Here is a 19,283-nt window from a genome sequence, read left to right on the forward strand (position 1 = left end):
CTAATAGTTTTATAAATCCTTTAGAATCTTACACATAGATGACCAGGTAGTTTATAAATAAGATAGTTTTACTTCTTGTTTTTCAACCAGCATGCCTTTTCTTTTTTTTCTTTGCCCTATAGTACGGACTAGTACCGAACTAGCACAATGTTGAAGTGTTCAGAAGACATCCTGCCTTGTTCTCAACTTTAGTAGAAATTCAGTATCTTTCACCCGTAAGTATAAAGTTAGCTGTGTGTAAGCTCTAACAGGTTAAGTTTTCTTCTGATCCTAGTATGCTAGAGAATTTATCATCCATGAATAGCTATTAAATTTGTCAAAAAATTTTTTCTGCCTCTATTGAGGTAATTATATGGCTTTTTGTCTGCTATGGTAAAATACAATAGCTTTCAAATGAATTTCTGGATTAAACCCCACGTAGTCTCAAAGTATTTATCCTTTTTATATCCAAGGATAATAAGGATAATACTTATTATCCTTGGATATATTTGATATGTTACAGTTTTATAAAGGATTTTTGTGTCTATGTTCATGAGAGATATTTATAGTCTCTCCCCCCCCAAACACACAATGCCTTTGTCTGGTTTGGATATTAGGATAATGCTGGCATCATATAATTAATTAGGAAGTGTTTCCTCTTTTCCTGTTTTCTGAAAGAGTGTATAAAGAATGTTTAGTACAGTTCACCCATTTGCATTAGAAAAGTAATGTTGGGGATGAAAGACCTGAAGAACCACAACCCAAAAGTCAGAGGCCTGGGGATCCTTAAGACGTAAAAATTACCTTTTCCCTTAAAGTCAGGAAGAATACATCTCTGCCTTCATTCCAATCTGCTGTAGAAACCAGATCTGTCAAATTTACCCTGAGGATTTGCTGGGGGCTTATGACCACTTCACTAGTGTCTTCGGTGAATTCTTTATCTCTATTCTGTCTATCCTCAGGTGACCCTGTCCTCTTTCCACATTAGCACCTAATGTGGACTTCACCCTATAGGCTTTCCTTTCCCAAAACTACCATCAATACAAGGTTCTCTGTGTGGATTGGGATAACAGTAGGCATTCATAGTACAGCTTACAGTTTAAAACTTAAAATTTAATTGGTCCAAAAAATTCACTGGCCATAACCAACCATACTTATATCTTTTCTTTATTCTATAGCCATGATGCTGAAACATATTTCAGGTTCTTCTCATTTCCCTAACTATATTTAGGCAAGAGTTCCTTATTGGGCTCAGCCTTTAACCAGAATAATGATATCTGCACTTAGAATGATTCTTGACCTGGCTGGTGTGGCTCAGTGGATTGACTGCTGGCCTGTGAACCAGGGGTTGCAGGTTGGATTCCCAGCCTAGGACATGTGCCTGGGTTGTGGGCCAGGTCCTCAGTAGAGGACATGCAAGAGGCAACTACACATTGATGTTTCTCTCCTCTCCTTCTCTCTCCATTCTCCTCTCTAAAAATAAATAAATAGAATATTTAAAAAGAAAAAAGAATGACCCTTGGAACATAGTATTGAGCATAAGTAATTATTCAATGAATTAATGAATCTCTTAACATTTAGATTTTCAAATAAAGTATTCAGCAGTTAGTTAAAAAACTGGAGACATTTCAAAATATAAAGTACACATATATGTGCCTCAAAATTGAGTTGAATTAGTTTACATTTTTTATTATTTTTTCAAATTTTCATATTTGCAAGCTGTATTTATTAGATGCACAATATTTTTAAAAACAGCTATTAGCTTCTAGTTGGCTTATTTTTAAATGATAATTATTTTTCAGGAAATAATTCACTAAAAGACAAATATTCCAATAGCAATTCAGGAATTAGGAAATGATTCATTAAAAATATTATCTTGATTCATCACTTTGTTGCATATCTCAACATTTATATATTAATTCTAATTAAAAATCCATCAATCCCTTGTACTAATTAGACCTAAAGAAGAACATCAGAATGGAAGAGTGAGAGAACCTGAGAATCTGAGGCCTCATTGAGACTCTCAGAGGTCACTATTACTCCGTAACAAATCCTCTGTTGCTGCTGATGACTAATTTAAGTGCTTCCTCCACTCTTTCCATTGTAGAATATTCAGGGAGGCACAGAATATTATGACATACAAGTGATTTGGGGTTATCTCTTTCACTGGAAGTTTCAGGACATTGAAATATGATTCTCATTTGTTGTAATCCTCTTACAGTCTGCCTATCATTTCCTGTAAGAAAAACTGGAAAGGAGAAATCTTTGGTTAAAATATTTCTTAGCAAGAGCAAAACATTTTTAAAAAGGAAGAAATTAATCACTTCATTCAGTAAATATTTATTGGGTACCCTTGTGCAGAGAGAACTACACGGGACCATGTGGAGCATAGAAAAATCATGACATCTGGTCTTTGTCCTCAGAGAGTTCATGGTCTATTCAGGGGGAAATTACATACAAGTTGACCCTTGAACAAGATGGGTTTGAACTATGTGGGTCCACATATATGTAGATGTTTTTCAGTGAATACCATAAATGTATTTTCCTTTTTCTTAATAACACTTTATTTTCTTTAGTTTACTTTATTGGAAGAATACAGTGTATAATACATATAATATACAAAGTATGTGTTGATCTGTTGTTTATGTTATTGGTAAGGCTTCCGGTCAACAGTAGGCTCTTAGTAGTTAAGTTTTGGGGGAGTCAAAAGTTATACACAGACTTTCCATTTTGTGTTTGTGTGTGGCAGGGGAATTGGCATCCCTAATCCTCAGGTTGTTCAAGGCTCAACAGTACATAAAAAGATAATAGCAAGATACAGGAAAGTTTATTTTAGCTCAGCCAAGAAGTATGAGGTGAAGATCTTAATGAAAGCCCTAAGACTCCAGGCAGGGGGAGAGGTGCTGTGCTGGGGAGGCTTTACAGAGGCCACATATGGCTGATTAATTCTCAAGGAGAGGAGCTGAGTGACCTTTCAAAGCAGGGGAGGAACTCCTAAGGAAAAAGCTTAAATTAGGAAGAAATATGTGAACTTACTTGAGTGTACAGATATGAAGGTACACACAGTGGAACCACTAGGCTGAAGTACACTTTTCCCATTAAGAGAGAAGATTTTAAAAGTAGTTTGGGAGTTCCAGCCAAGGTAGGTAGAAACCCTTTGCTCCCTCACACAACCAAAAGGATAACAACCTATCTAAAATCAATGAACAATCAAAAACACCAGAAAATCAAACTGCATGGAACTCTGACAACCAAGGAATTAAGGAAAAAATCAACCAGAACAACCAGACCGGTAAGGAGGACTGCAAAGACCAACTCAGAAAAACACAGCATCGAGGCAGCTGAGGGGTAGGGCTGGCTGCCCAGCTCCACAGAGCTACATAGGAAGGACTGACTTAAGGGGAAAACTGAGACTCAGAGCTGACTGTGGGCTAAGGTTGGGTTGCCATCGTGGGAGATACTTCCAGTCTGACACAAGAGTCTGTTGGAAAGTGTGCTAGAGACCAGCAATCAAGCTGTGCATTTTTCCCTCTCTGGCCCCTCCCCCACAGGCAGCACTGCAAAGAGGGTTGCCCTGCCTGGGGGGAATACCTAAGTCCTGCCCCTTACAACCTATGAGGTATGCCAATACAAAGAAATATGGCCCAAATGAAAGAACACAGCAAAACCTCAGAACTAAGCAATGAGGACATTGCCATCCTACCTGATGGAGAATTTAAAGCCCAGGTAATCAAAATGCTCACAGAGTTGATTGAGCTTGGTCGAAAAATGAAAGAACAAATGAAAGATACCCAAAACGAAATAAAGCAAAATATGCAGGGAACCAACAGTGACAAGAAGGAAACCAGGATTCACAGCAACGATTTGGAACAAAAGGAAGAAATAAACATCCAACTGGATCAGCACAAAGAAACAAGAATCCAAAAAAATGAAGAGAGGCTGAGGATTCTCTGGGACAACCTGAAACGTTCCAATACCCAAATTATAGGGGTGCCAGAAGGAGAAGAGCAACAGCAAGAAATTGAAAACTTATTTGAACAAATAATGAAGGAAAACTTCCCCAATCTGGCAAGGGAAATAGTCTTCCAGGAAGCCCAGAGAGTCCCAAAGAAGTTGGACCCAAAGAGGAATATACCAAGGCACATTATCATTAACTTATTCAAGATTAAAGACAAAGAGAAAATCCTAAAAGCAGCAAGAGAAAAGGAGACAGCTAGATTATCAGGTGATTTCTCAAAAGAAACCTTAGAGGCAAGAAGAGTCTGGAAAGAAGTATTTAAAATCATGAAAGGCAAGGACCTACATCCAAGATTACTCTATCCAGGAAAGCTATCATTTAGAATGGAAGGCCAGATAAAGTGCTTCCCAGATAAGGTCAAGTTAAAGGAGTTCATCATCACCAAGCCCTTATATGAAACGTTAAAGGAACTTATCTAAGAAAAAGAAGATCAAAATATGAACAGTAAAAATACAACAAACTCACAACTATTAACAAATGAACCTAAAAGAAAAGAAAAACAACAAAAACTAAGCAAACAACCAGAACAGGAACAGAATTAGAGGAATGGAAATCACACAGAGGGAGTTCTTTGGGAAGGGGGAAGGGAGGAATAGGGGGAAAAGGTACAGGGGAGAAGAAGCATAATTAGTAGGCATAAAATAGGGAAAGATAAAAAGTGGTATAGGAAACAGAGGACTCGAAGAACTTAGTGAACTAAGGTGGGTGGAATGCGGGAGGCAGAGTGGAGGGGGGATAAAGGAGGAAAAATTGGGAAAACTGTAATATAATAAAAATACTTTAAAATAAAAAACGATGTTAAAAAATTTTAAAATGACAGTAGTTTGGCCTTGTGGAGAGGTTGGTTGGGTTTATGGAGAAGTTGGAATTGTCCTCCAGCATCCTCAGTAGCAACACAAATAGTGAGAAGAAAGTTGTGTATAATGGAAGGAGCTGAAAATGGGATGAGGTGGTGACAGAATGTCATTGTCTATTTTAGAGAACCCTTATGGTTCCCACTAAGAATTCTTATAGCCCAAGGCCACAGAACTTATTGGTCAATGGCCTAGGCTTTGGATCAGCCTTTTGGGTTCAAATTCTGGTTCTGACACTCACCAGCTATCTGAACATAGGCAAGCTACTAAATGCTCCAAGCCTCTTTTTCCTCAAACCTGAAATGGGAAAAAATAAGTACCTATCTCATAAGGTTGCTATTGGGATAAAGGGAAATAATAGATACAAAGTGGTCAGTATAACACCTGGCAAAGAATAAGCACACAATAAATGCTATTATTATTATTATTATCAGTGGTCACTGCTATTATTATTTCTAAAATATTATTAGAGATAGTTTACATTGTCTTAATTTCATAGGACTTAAATAATTTAATGAAGATGGGAATGTAAGATAAAAAGGCTTGATTAGGAGCCAACTAGACTGAGGAAAGTGGATGCACACTAAAATTGAAGGTGGAATTAGAGTCATTGTTAAGAATGTAGTAAAATAGTGATATCTTTAGTACCATTTTTTTATGGGGAACAAGCTTATGTAAAAGATCAAACATTGGTCTAGAAGATAGGGAACTTGGGTTATAAACTTGGGAACTTGTTTTGCTGTTAACAGAAATGAACCACCACAAATAAGATATTTACTTTTTCAAAAGATATATCTGGGAATGTATCTGAAAAAAAAAATCAAAATACTAATTCCAAAGAACATAAGCACTCCTGTGTTCATTGCAGCGTTATTTACAATAGTCAAGATCTGGAAGCAGCCCAAGTGTCCATCAGTAGATGAATGAATAAAACAACCATGGGACACTTACACCACGGAACACTACTTGGCCATAACAAAGAAGAAAACATTACCCTTTGCAACAGCATGGATGGACCTGCAGAATGTTACATTAAGTGAAATAACCCAATCAGAGAAAGACAAATACCATATGATTTCATTCATATGTGGACTCGAAGGAACAAACTGAACTAATAAGCAAAACAGAGACAGACTCATGGAGAGCAGGCTGACAGCTCTGGGTAGGGGGGTTAGGGAGTGGACGGGTCAAGGAGAAAGGATTCATGGACATGGACAACAGTGTGGTGATTTCAGAGGAGAGGAGGACTATAAGCAGAATAAATGGTAATGGAAAAAATACAAAAAAATTTTAAAAATAAAAAATATACATTTATAGATCCATCTATTACTGTAATACTTACAGAGGAATTTTTTCTTTTCATCCAGAGTTAATTTGTGAAAAGCTTTCCAAAACATCAGTATAGTAGGATGTGATTCATAGTATCCTTTCCCATACTTTGAATTCTTGAGAAAAAGAGGGAGAAAAATGGGTTTGAAGGGGAATATATAGCTGTTGTTCAGAAGAATTGGGGGCACTTTAGCTATTACCAACCTTTTCAAATTGTTTCCAGTCATAATCAGTATTTCCAACTATTGCTGTCATTAGTTCTTCAGGATGGAAAAGCCTAAGTATCTCCTTGTCACAGACTTTATGAAATCCTCTCTTAAATTCTTCATAAATGTCTTCTATGGATGTGTTGAAAATGTAATCAACACACTTAGAAATATAGTCTTTCCTTAAGAAAAACAAACAAAAAAGGCCAATAATATACTTTATCAGTGACTATTGAGAAAGAAAAGTAAATTACATCTGCATACCATACAACCTAGTACTACTATCCAGGGATATAAAAATATCTGCTCAGCTAGAAGAAACCTTGGAGAATAAATATAGCAGAAGGATTAAGACTTTGTTTTGCTCCCATTTTCTAGTTGCAGTCAGGATGATACTTTAAAAACACTAATCTGAATGTGTGGTTGTCCTACTTAAAATCCTTCAAAGGCGGAGCCCAAACTCCAGGGCAGAATGAAAAAGCCCTCCATGATGTGAACTTTGCCCTACTCTACAGCCTCTTCCCAATTCCATTTGAATCTTTGGCCTCAGGCTCTTGTTGTTAGGCCACAGCATGCAGTACTTCCTCTTTACCTGGCAACTTCTATCATTCATCAGAGTTCAGTATGCACATAACTTTCTCAGGGTGGGTCCTCTGTTCCTCTTTCCCTCCACGCTTACAATACATATCACTGTGTGAAAATTATTTATTCAAAGACTGTTGTCTCCACTACATGAAGAATTTCCTGATGGCGGGTTTGCTACTAAAGGTATTTGTACTAGATAGCCACCAGAAACATGAGTCTCCCACCCTTTGAGCATCCTTCCTGGACATTCCTATGGAAATCAACCCCTCTCTGCCCTCTCCTGTAACCAGTGGTGTGCTGGTGAATGTTTAACAATCAGTTTTCCAAAATGAAAGAGAAAAAGGGAATGCTCATTGGCACCACTTGCCCATTTCTGTGGTGTAAATATTCCCACCATGGCTGATTTCAAGCTACTAACATTTTAATAATTAAACAACTCCCAACATTTCCAAAAATTTAATAATCAGCTCTCAAGCTGGTATCAGTTGATTCCAGCATATTTCTACCTGTAACTCCCTAGTCTCTTAACTGGATTTAAGTTTCTTCAGAGTTTCCATCCTTATCTGATATTCTATTATGTAATCATAATTTATTCAGGTATTGTTTTTCTGTCTTACTGGAATTTAAGCTCGAGTCCTTTTTTACTGCTATATCTCCAATACTTAGAGTAAGGTCAGTTACAGAGTTGGGGCTCAAAAATAATCGTTAAATGAGTAACTAATGAAAAGTGCTGCAAAGAAAATACTTAATTCTGATCCTTTCTCCACTTCTCTTACCCTGTAACTTGTTTCTTCTTTCTAAAAGATGAGCTAAAATGATCATCTGAGAAACTAAAATACATTTATAAAGTAAAGTGATATAAACTTTGCTTAATGTGTATTCAAAGCAGGTATTCTAGTTCTCAAAACTTACTTATTGGTTTGGTCCACAAGTATAGTGATCTCATTTGTAGTTAAATTAACATCCTTTTGGTCCCAATGTATCTGTAACGAAAATAGATTCAGGTAGCAAACATGAAAGTAAGTCAAAATAATTAACCATAATACTATTATTGCCAATATAGTCTTCCCTATAAAATTTTAAATAACTTGGAGCTAAATAATTATTTATGTAGTTCAGCCTTTTAAATGCACATAAAAATTTTAAATCCACCCCACTATATGTTGTAAAATACTTTAAAGCATACATCAGTCCATTCAATTGTTTACATCAATAGAAAAATCACCTTGTATTTTTAGTTTGACAGAATACAGACATAAGGTATACAATGAGGAGCAGGTAGGGGGAAAATCTTACAGTACAGAGGTAAAATACATTAAAAAAAGGTATCCCATATCTGAGACATTGCTGTAAAATTATGTTTTAAAAAGATTAATGCTAAACTATAAACTGGTGTTCATTAGTACTGTGAACTCTGAGAAAGAAGGTACCTCCTAAGAAGGGCTCCTTGTGGCTAACTTTAAAAACAAAACAGCCTAACAGCCATTTCTACACAGTGGCCTGACCCACAAATGGCACTTCAGGGAGAAGCCTGCACTGAGCTAACCTACCTCTGCACTGAACTGCCTACTTACTGTGTTTCTGCCATCTGAGCCAGACCTTATGAAGGAGTTCCTGGAATCATATTCTAAGCAATAGGACTGAGTTTTCCATGTCTAATCAGAGCCACCGCAACTAAATCCCTATCAACATCTTTACCAACCAGTCAGGACAGTGCCTTTTGAACCAATCAAACTGCGATGATTTGGAGTCCTCTGGAGTCCTCATGTGCATAAGAATGGATCAATCAGGGACTAGGGGCTGGGACTTCTGTCTATACAAGCCACCTCCTGTGTGGTTCAGAGAGGGCGCTTTCCCTTTCCACTGAAGATAGAGTTTCCCTGGTTGAGTAGAAACACTAAAGATGCTTCACTGGAGCAGAGTGGAGCAGACCAGCACGGCACAAAGCAGACCAGCAAGAGGCAAAGCAGAGCAGAGTGTCTAGCTAGAGAGAGGCCTGGCCCCAGGGCTGCCTCGCAGCTGTGCTATATCACAATTGAGCTGTTTTGCACCAAATAAAAGTTCCCTTCACCACACCCCAAACTGGGAATTCCTGTTGGCATTGAATTGGCACCAATGACAATCAGTGGACAGTACTCACAGAAAACTGTAGGTTCAGTGCTTCTCCCATGTCATCAGCCTCATAATTTAGAATTTCTTGCAAACTCCTAGTGAAAATTTTGGTTTAAAAATTATATTAATTTTTATAACATTTCAAAAGTAATAAGTGTTCAATGGAAAAATTTTGGGCTCTACAGAAATATATAAAATTCCATGTAAATTTCTCCTCCACCTTCCTGCTCCTTCTTCCTAGAGTTAACCTCTATTTACAGTTTTGATTGGTTGGACCACTGCTAACACAGACACTGCTGTGTCTGGGTGGAAATGACAAAAAGGAACACCTTCCCCTAAACTGGTGATTCTTAACCAGGGGCTATTTCGCCCCCGGGGACATTTGGAAAAATCTGGAGACATTTTTTGTTGCCACAATTAGAGGGTTGCTACTGGCATCTAGTGGATAGTGGCCCCATGTGCAGTTCCACATCCTACAATACTAGCACAGCCTTCCACAACAAAGGATAATGCAGACAAGTGTCAGTGGTTCCTCAGACCCTGCTCTAGATTGTCAGGGCACAGTGTAAATCTGGCCAGTTTACTCTTCCACTAACAGTACATGAGAGGAGAATCCTGTTCTCCACTCTGTTGTCCACTCTATATTTTATGAAAAACTTTTTAATAGCTGTCAATCCATAAACGGAAACATATTTTTATTTGTATTTCCTTGATTATTAGTAAGGTTGAAAATATTTTCATTTTTTGATTAACTATATATACATATATATGGTAACACATATATAAAGGTTTGGCAAAAGCAGGTTTACAGCTGTGAATACACAAAACAGTTTTTTTGGGTATTATTATTTGTTAATTATTGTATGATTTATTTGTATTACTTGTCTTATTATTGTTCTTATTATTTCACATTCTCACTTATGATTTATCTTTTAGGTAATGATGGCAGGTAATTTAACCTACTTTTGCCTACCCCTTTATATTTATACATCAGAGATACTAATTCACTGTCTATCATGTTGCCAGTATTTTCATTACAGGATACGAGGTGGAACCAAAAATAAACCAAGAATTTACTTATTAAAAATTGTGTATTTATTCTTACATGTTTAAACTTCAGTCACCTTCAAAGTACTCTTTATTTGATGCAATACACCTATTGAGACATTTTTTTCCACTGCTCAAAGCAATTTTTGAACTCGTCAATTTTGATGCCTTCTAGTGCTTCTGCTGTTTTTTATTTCACCTCTACCACATTGGCAAAATATTTCCCTTTGAGGACTTTTTTCATCCAGGGAAACAAAAAAGTTACTTAGGGTGAGATCAGGTTAATAGGGAAGGTGGGGAATGTCGGTCATGCTGTTTTTTAGTCAAAAACTGCTGAACACTCAGCACATTGTGGACAGGTGCAATCATAAAGCACCCATCATGAAATGGGCAAATACTTTGAAAGAGTTAAAAAAGATTCACTGAAGCCAAATGCAGCCTCTTACAACACCACCAGCTGGTACACTGATACAGATGGGTTCCTAGAACACTCACCTAGTGGGGGCAGTCTGTACTACAAGGGGCCCACCCACCAAAAGATAATTCTGATTTTTCTGAGGGTCCCCCCTCATGTAGTTTGCCTTTTAACTTAGAACAATTTAATCAAAATCTGTGAGCATGCAGGATTTTCATTAAGAATATCGTGTATTATCCAAAGTAACTGTTTCCATCTGGATATATTGAAAAGACCAAGCTCTGTTTATTTTACTGGTTGATAATTAGAGGAACATTTGGCTTTTCTCTATTTTTGAAGGTTTACTTGACTATTAGTTATGCTAAAATTCAAATTCATCTAAACACACACATACATTATTGAAATTGAATACCTTGTATGTTTCTGCATGTGTAAAATCATTTATGCCTAAATAACTAAGACTCACTAGATAAAGTCATGGAAAGCCATTTACTTACTTCCCCAAAACAGGACTGAGTTCCTTTAAGTCTTCCAGTGATGGGTTTTGGTCCAGAAGTTTCTTAAACAGAGCCAGTGGGAAAGGAATATTGGCAACATTTAAATTGTATAGGGAGAGTCCACACAGCATCCCAAAGAGGAAATATCTCTTCTTCTCAAATTTGGTCTGGAAAAATAGAAGGGAAAAAAAACATAATGTACTTAAATCAGTTATCCAATGGGATAATTATATTAGTAAAACAATGTTTTTGGTTTCCTTTTCTAAAAATCACAAATTAGAAACAAAATGGACTTCAGGAAAATAAATCTGAGGTTCTTTATTTATTTATTTATTTATTTATTTTTAGACAGGGAAGGGAGGGAGATAGAGACAGAGAGAAACATCAACATGCGGTTGCTGGGGGTTATGGCCTGCAACCCAGGAATGTACCCTGGCTGGGAATCGAACCTGGGACACTTTGGACACTTTGGTTCCCAGCCCACGCTCCATCCACTGAGCTACGCCAGCCAGGGCTGAGGTTCTTTTTTTTTTTTTTTTAAAAAAAAAACATTTTATTTATTATGCTATTATAACTGTCCCAGTTTTTCCCCGTTTGGTCCCCCCAGCCCAGTACCTGCCTTAACTCAGCACCCCCCCCCCCTTAGTTCATGTCCATGGGTCGTGCATATAAGTTCTTTGGCTTCTCCATTTCCTATACTATTTTTAATATCCTCCTGTCTATTTTGTACCTACTAATTATGGTCCTTAATCCCTGCACCTTTCCCCCATTCTCACCCTCCTCCCAGCTGATAGACCTCCAAATGATCTCCATAGCTATGATTCTGTTCCTATTCTGGTTGTTTGCTTAGTTTGTTTTTTTACATGCAGTTGTTGATAGTTGTGAGTTTGTTGCCATTTTAAAATTCATAGTTTCGATCTTCTTTTTCTTAAATAAGTCCCTTTAACATTTCATATAAAGGCTTGGTGATGATGAACTCCTTTAGCTTTTACCTTGTCTGGGAAGCACTTTATCTGCCCTTCCATTCTAAATGATAGCTTTGCTGGATAGAGCAATCTTGGATATAGGTCCTTGCTTTTTATTACTTTGAATACTTCTTGCCAGTCCCTTCTTGCCTGTAAGGTTTCTTTTGAGAAATCAGCTGACAGTCTTATGGGAACTCCTTTGTAGGCAACTCTCTGCTTTTCTCTTGCTGCTTTTATGATTCTCTCTTTATCTTTAACCTTTGGCATTTTAATTATGATGTGTCTTGGTGTAGTCTTCTTTGGGCCTAACTTGTTTGGAACTCTGTGCTTCCTGGACTTGTATGTCTATTTCCTTCACCAAATTAGGGAAGTTTTCTTTCATTATTTTTTCAAATAAGTTTTCAATTTCTTTCTCTTCTCCTTCTGGCATCCCTATGATTTGGATGTTGGTACATTTGGAGATGTCCTAGAGAGTCCTTAAGCTATCCTGTTTTTTAAATTCTTTTTTTCTTCTTGATGTTCTGATTGAATGCTTATTTCTTGCTTATGTTCCAGATCATTGATTTGAATCCCAGCTTCCTCCCCTCCACTGAAGGTCCCGTGTAGATTTTTCTTTATTTCACTTAGTGTAACTTTCATTTCTTCATTTATGTTGTTGCTATACTCAATGAGTTCTTTGATCATCCTGTGTTTTGAAGTCTGCATCTGGTAGGTTGATTATCTCCATTTTGTTTAGTTCTTTTTCTGGGGTTTTGTCCTGTTCTTTCATTTGGGCCGTATTTCTTTGTCTCCTCAATTTGGCAGCCTCCCAAAGGCTTTTGTTTCTGTGTATTAGGTAGGCCTGCTTTGACTTCATCTTAGTAGTGTGGCCTATGGTAGAAAAGACATGTGGTAGAAAATTGTGTGGGGTGAAGACTTCGGTTTGCCAGAGTGGGCCAAACTGCTTCACTGCTCTGTGGCTCTATGTGAGCAGAGGGCTCAGAAAGGGGAAAATGCCACTGCCTGGCTTTTGGAGATTGCCTGGCACTCACCCCATTTCTAGTCACTTCACCCATTTCTTGTATACAACTGGTACCTTCCAGCTGTTGCTCTGGTGGTGAATCCCAGAGTGGGTGGGTTTGTGTACATTTTAATCTGTGCAGGCCCTTTAAGCCAAATCTCCTGAGAAACCTGAAGTTTATTCTGCCACCTCCACCCCCACTGGTTTTTACAGCCAGCAGTTATGGAGATTTATCTTCTCAGTGCTAGAATCCTGGGCTGTACCATCTGGCCTGGGGCTGGGATCACCTGCTGCCAAGGTATCCCTCTCAATTTTTGTCTACCATATGTGAATGTGGGATCATCAGTTCTGCCACTGCCTCTCAATGCCACACCCCATATTCACACCTCTCCACCCATCTCCGTGACTCCCCCCCTCCTACCCATCTGGGTGACTGTGGTTTCTTTAAATCCTTGGTTGTCAGACTTCTTCACAGGTCGATTTCCTGATGGTTCTGGGTATTAATTTGTTTTGAGATCTAGTTGTAATTCTTTCTATGGTGGTGTGAGGAGGCAAAGCATGTCTATTTACACCTCCACGTTGACCAGAAGTCACCAAAATCTGAGATTCTTAAACAGGCAATAATACAATTCAAAATTCTTCCATAAATTAAAAGAAACATTAAGAATTCACAATACTAAATGAATGAAGTTACTTTTTGTTAGTAACAGCATATCTGGCATATAAAAATATGCTCAGATAGCCTTATAAAGTAAGGTTTTCAATATTTAATTTTACAGTCTTTGCCATCAAATTCATGTAGAAAAATGACACTGTGGGAGGAGGTATCATGCATGTTGGGTATGTGCCAGATGAGTGGTATCCCTATGGCAATATAGCTTTCAACCTAGGTGTACTTATGGGGACAAGCATATGAGTCAGGGAAGGTGACTGATGCTGTTGACTGTGAAGTTGGTTGAAGAAAGAAGAGTCGTGATGATATTGGCTTCACTCTCCTTTCTGCACTGGCCACATCTGGCCAGGCCATCACTGCAGCCCAGCCATAGATGAATAGCCTGCTAATTCCTTTAAGATTTCTGTTCCAGTACCAGCTTTGCTGTTAGTAGGTGCATGACTCTGGGCCACTCACTTAATAGTCTGTGCCTAAACCTACGTGCCCTATTTTCTTCGTAGAGTAATTGTGAGGATAAATGTTAAAATGCCTTTGTATTTTGAAAATGCATTAAAAATACAACTCTCTCCAAAGGTGGCCTTTTCTAACCTATTTAGTGTTATTCCATGTGCCTGTAATGTATTCCCTGGTTATAGTTGATTTGTCTCTTCACTGAGCCATAGACAAATCAGACTTTTGTCTGCTTTCTCTCCAGCAGTATAACACTATGCATAAGAGTGAGGACTTTGTCCAGTCCTGAATTCATATCCTAGCTTTATCACTTACTAGTTGAATGTCCCTAGTTTATTTAATCTCTCTGAGCTTCCGTTTATCTGTAAAATGGGGACAAACCATCCACTTCACAGAGTTGATGTAAGGTTTTGTTTCCTCCTCCCCATCCCTCCCTTGCATCTCTTTGATCTATTTTGTCCCCGTCCTTCAATATCAACCTCAGATCTCCACTTTTCCATTACACTTTCTCCAATCACTTCAGTTCCCCTTGATTTCTTTTCATCCTAACAGAGAATCCCTTAAATTTGGATAGTGCCCTAACATTTTCATGGTGCTTTCACACTTAGATATATGCCTTGTCTTGTTTTATTCGCACAACAGTCCTGTAAAGCAGGCAGCACAGAATTTATGACAGCTATTGTATAGGTGAGGAAACTGAAAATTCAGAAGAAAACTGAGAAGCTAAATGACCCATCACTCAATTAGAATTCTGGGCTTCTAATTCTGCATCAGTGCTTCTTTCTCCACCCTACTGTGCTCAACAACTATTACACAAAAAGTCAGCAATCCCTAATTTAGAAACAGTTGCTAAAGTTCCTGGTGTTTTAGTCTTATTGCTCCATTGACATATACAAAAGGAGGAAAGACATTGTGTCATACTAATTTGAATCTCCCACAATATTCAGTATAATGTAGAAGCTCAAGAAACAGTCAATAAATGCTTGTTAACTGACCCATAAAAATCCTACCACTTGTATACCTTGGCCATTCCTATCTTTTAGAGGTTTATTCTTTCTCAAAAAGATACACAACACTTTTCAGTACTTTTTCACCCCATTCATCTTTCTCCTCCTTTTCTCTGTCCCATGGCTTCCAAACTTCTGCTGTAGGAAGAACATTTGGAAATTTATCAGAAAGGGGATCCAGAAATTGAGGGTCAACATGATTCTTTTCAGAATTTACTTATTCTGTGTCATTAATAGAGAAATGAAGATGTGTTTGTTGTTACTTTAAGGAAATGTTTACATTTTGAGGATTTTTGTAAAACTATAATTATTGCAGAAACAAATCGCCCTATGAGAATTAGCAATTATCTCTAGGATTCTATTAATAATTTCTCTCCTAACTGAAACATTCTAGATTACCACCTCTCAAAATTTAGGGAAACACCCAAATATCCATCAGAGGTGACGAGATAAAATATAGTACATCCACACAATGCAATACTACTCAGCAATAAAAGGCAATGAACTGTGGATACATGCAACAACATGCATGAGTCTCAGCATCATTCTGCTGAGTAAAAGTGGACAGACACAAAGATTACTCATGATTTCATTCATATAAAATTTTAGAAAATTCAAACTACTCCATAGTGACAGTTGTTGCTGGGACGTGAGGTAGGGGGCAGAGAGCGAGTAGTGAGGTTACAAAGGGATATGAGGAAACTTTGAGGGATGATATTTATGTTCATTATTGTGATTATGGTGAGAGTTTCATGGGTATATATGTCCATCAAAATGTGTCAAACTGGACAATTTATGTCCTGTTTATTGTATCTCAAGTAACTTCATTTAAGCTGTTTAAAAGTGTAATGTACATATGAATTACCTGAGAATCCTATAAAATACATGTTCAGATCTGGGGTAGGGCCTGAGATTTTGCTTCTCACACAGCTCCCAGGTGTTTGTGGAGCTGCTGCTCTGTGGACCATATTTTGTGTGGCAAGGTTCTCTATGACCTAATTTTACATTATTATGTATGGTTCTCATGGTGCAGTATATGGCATACTTTTTTTCTGTTCTGAAAAACTGTAAGAAAATAAGTAAAAACTCACATTGACAGGAAACCACATGTAGGAACCCTCTTCAGGATATATGAACAGTCCATATTCTGACTTGGTCATTTCTTCAAATACACAATGGAAGAACTCGGACTTTACTCCTGTACCCACAGAACGAATTTCTTTAATAAATTCAATCTTAGGAAAGAGAACAGTGCCAGGATTAAAATATAATGCCTTGACCTTTATGGAAAAGTTTCAAACCTCCTGCAGTTACCAGAATTCCCAGAATCCCACACCCCATACCTCACTGCAATCTGTACTCCCTCAGTTTGCTACTGAGCAACTGTGAACCTTACTGTCAGATTATTGTATATTGAATGCACAGGTCCTTTACACTGCCGCATGAATCAGTGAAGGGGGATTCCAGCAAGAGTCAGCATTCAACTGTTATGTTGACCAGCATCTTAAACCAGATTTTGATATGCTTCAATCCCCTGAGCCACCAAATCCCCTGATTCTCTTATCTCGCTGCCTTCATCCCTTCATTCAGACTTGTACAACTTTGGCTTCAGACATCAAACGTTATTTCTCCTGCCTCTCCCTCATTAGGACTTCTGATAAACAGCCCTTTGCAGGAACTATCAGACCTGACTATCCAGACCCCTGTTGTGGGAAATTGATATAACTAGTCCCTGTTTTCTGAAGTCTACTTCCTTTTCTGGCTAATTTCTTTTTATCTCTTTAGTATCAGCACCACTAACCTTGACTAAGCATTCTCTTTTTGCCTGGAAGATCTTATCTGTGGCTACTTTGATCCAATGATTCCTTGGCCACAGACCATCATCTCCAAGGGCCTGCCTCACATTCCATCTGGAAATTCTCAGTAACAAATTAAGCTTACTTCCGATGTTCTTATTTCTGCTCATTTACTCTAGCAGGTCTACCTTCAGTGTGGTCAGGACCCACTCATAACAGGCCTTGACAACCTTGCTTTGTTCAGTTTGTATTTTGACTGGATCTGTCTTGAAGTTTACCTTCTTACCTGATTGCCATCTACTGTAGGTAGGCCCCTTTTCTCTTCATTTCCTCATAATCAAGATTTAAAGGAAAGTAGGCACACCGGGAGACATAAAACTAGAGAGTCTGGCTTACAAAAGAGTTTCTTTGTTTCCCATTGGAGTCCCATGCTGGGAAATACCCATGCTGGGAAGTCTCACCCTCTAAGTTCTGGTTTCTTTGAGAGCCTAACTCTTCCACTCATGGCTGATACCAGGAAAATACTCTCCCTTCTGAAGACTATAGCGATAATCTACAGAGTTAGTCATTATTTTATGACCTCAATATGGCAGATAATCTGGGGCACCACAAAATAAAATTCCTCCATGTGCCCACAAAGGATGAAGTGAAGCATAGCTAGTTAGAACCAATACAGTAGTAGAAGGTCTATAACTAAAACTAGAGCCAAAATATGCAGGAAAAGTATTTGTTTCACCTGCTGCTTGTTGATTGTATTAACAGCCCCAATCTTCATTCCTTCTTGACCCACGTCTTTTGCATGTGACTTTGCAATTCTTCTCATTAAAGAGGCTAAGTATATTTTGCCAGCCCTTGATGTAGGTTCAGCCATGTGACTTGCTTTGACTAAAGCAATGTTTGTTTTGTGACTGGACTTGTTTTCTCATACCTCTGGCAGTGCTGTGAGAAGAACATGCTTGCTAGTCCCAGGAAGAAGATGAAAAACATAGAAAGAAGAGCCAGACTGCCCCAGCCAGGCCTAGCTTACATTGAGTTCAACCAGATGAATTGAATCTACATCAGCAAATCCTCAACTGAATTACAGATAAAATAAATTATTGGTGTTTTTAAGTAATTAAGATTTAGGATGGTTCACTATGCATTGTTATAGCCATACTAGTTAACTCATAATTCCAATGTTCAGTTAAACTCCCATAGCTTTTCTCTGAATGGTAAGTGATGAATTCTGGAAATCGTAAGGTTGATAACTATAGTTGCAAATGCATGCTCTTCCTTTGCTACATTATATAAATGTTTCCCTCCCACATTCGTAAAAATGTCTAATGAGACTTTTTACTGTACCACTAATTCTTTCTGGAGGTCAGTGTCTTCAGCTTGGCTTAACTGACGCAGGGCATCTTCAACTAGGTGACTTCTTCTGACTTTAAGTAAAAATAGGGGAGGTGTAAGGAATCCATTCTCTCCTGGTGGAATCATTTGCCCAGTCTTTTTTAACTTCAAGAAAAATAAATATTTTAGGAATCCTCGGAGGAATATAAGCAAGTATTTAATATTTCAAATAAACCTATTTTGTTTAACATACAATTATGCCTACCATTGCTATAGATACTTATAGTGTAATTATTTAAGGAAAAGAGCATCATATGTATACCATGGAAGATAAAAAGATGGTAGGATGTGTGAAACTATGGTACCTGGTAATTGTGTGTAGGGTATTAATCATCATGGATGTACAACCAAGTAATTAAAAGCTATCTCAGATCACTTAAACATGATCCTTCAAGGCAATAGGAGTATTCAACACACTGAGACATTTATCCACCAGTCTTAAGAGGCAGAGTGTTCCTCAAGAATGTTAAGGGCATTTAGGAGCTTAGGGATAATGTTAGGTGTGGGAAAAAGACTAGAGGAAAGACTTACTCAGAGAAGATTCACTTTTCTCCTTCAAATAACTATGATCCACCTGCTAAACATGCATGGAAACTCCCTAGAAACATGCCACTGGTGGCCTCATTTTGTACCTAGCATTGTTCTCTGTCACCCTATATAATACTTCATTCAGCTTTTCTGATTCTCAACATGTCCTCACCACTTTAGTCCCCTACCTTATTTCTGCTGAACTCTCTTGAATGAGATATCTAGCTTTGGAATTAGTATCCTTGCTTTGACTTTTAACACTTCTCTAGGAGGGCTTCAGCTCTATCACAAGGACAATGAAGGAGTATTTAGGACTTATAAACCAATACCACCACAGTGACAGCAAGACAGGTGGATATCTCTCTTATTCCAGGTTTCCACACTGGGTGTGGTCACCCATATTAGCACTCTACAAGCATCTCAAAGAAGTGTG

General features: G+C 38.0%; 1 protein-coding gene across 1 annotated transcript in view; it reads right to left on the reverse strand.

The window, feature by feature from the left end:
* Positions 1-1,753: 1,753 nt before the first annotated feature.
* The window catches only part of HERC6 (HECT and RLD domain containing E3 ubiquitin protein ligase family member 6), a 64,160-nt gene continuing 46,630 nt past the window's right edge, over positions 1,754-19,283 (reverse strand). Inside the window, 8 exon segments of the mRNA XM_036026668.1 lie at positions 1,754-2,227; positions 6,194-6,296; positions 6,385-6,568; positions 7,884-7,954; positions 9,112-9,178; positions 11,043-11,209; positions 16,229-16,372; positions 18,275-18,430. Of these exon segments, the coding sequence (XP_035882561.1) occupies positions 2,016-2,227; positions 6,194-6,296; positions 6,385-6,568; positions 7,884-7,954; positions 9,112-9,178; positions 11,043-11,209; positions 16,229-16,372; positions 18,275-18,430 (1,104 nt within the window). The 3' untranslated portion in view covers positions 1,754-2,015.

This window comes from Phyllostomus discolor, chromosome 1 (genome assembly GCF_004126475.2).
Source record: "Phyllostomus discolor isolate MPI-MPIP mPhyDis1 chromosome 1, mPhyDis1.pri.v3, whole genome shotgun sequence".
NCBI classification, from domain to species: Eukaryota; Metazoa; Chordata; class Mammalia; order Chiroptera; family Phyllostomidae; genus Phyllostomus; species Phyllostomus discolor.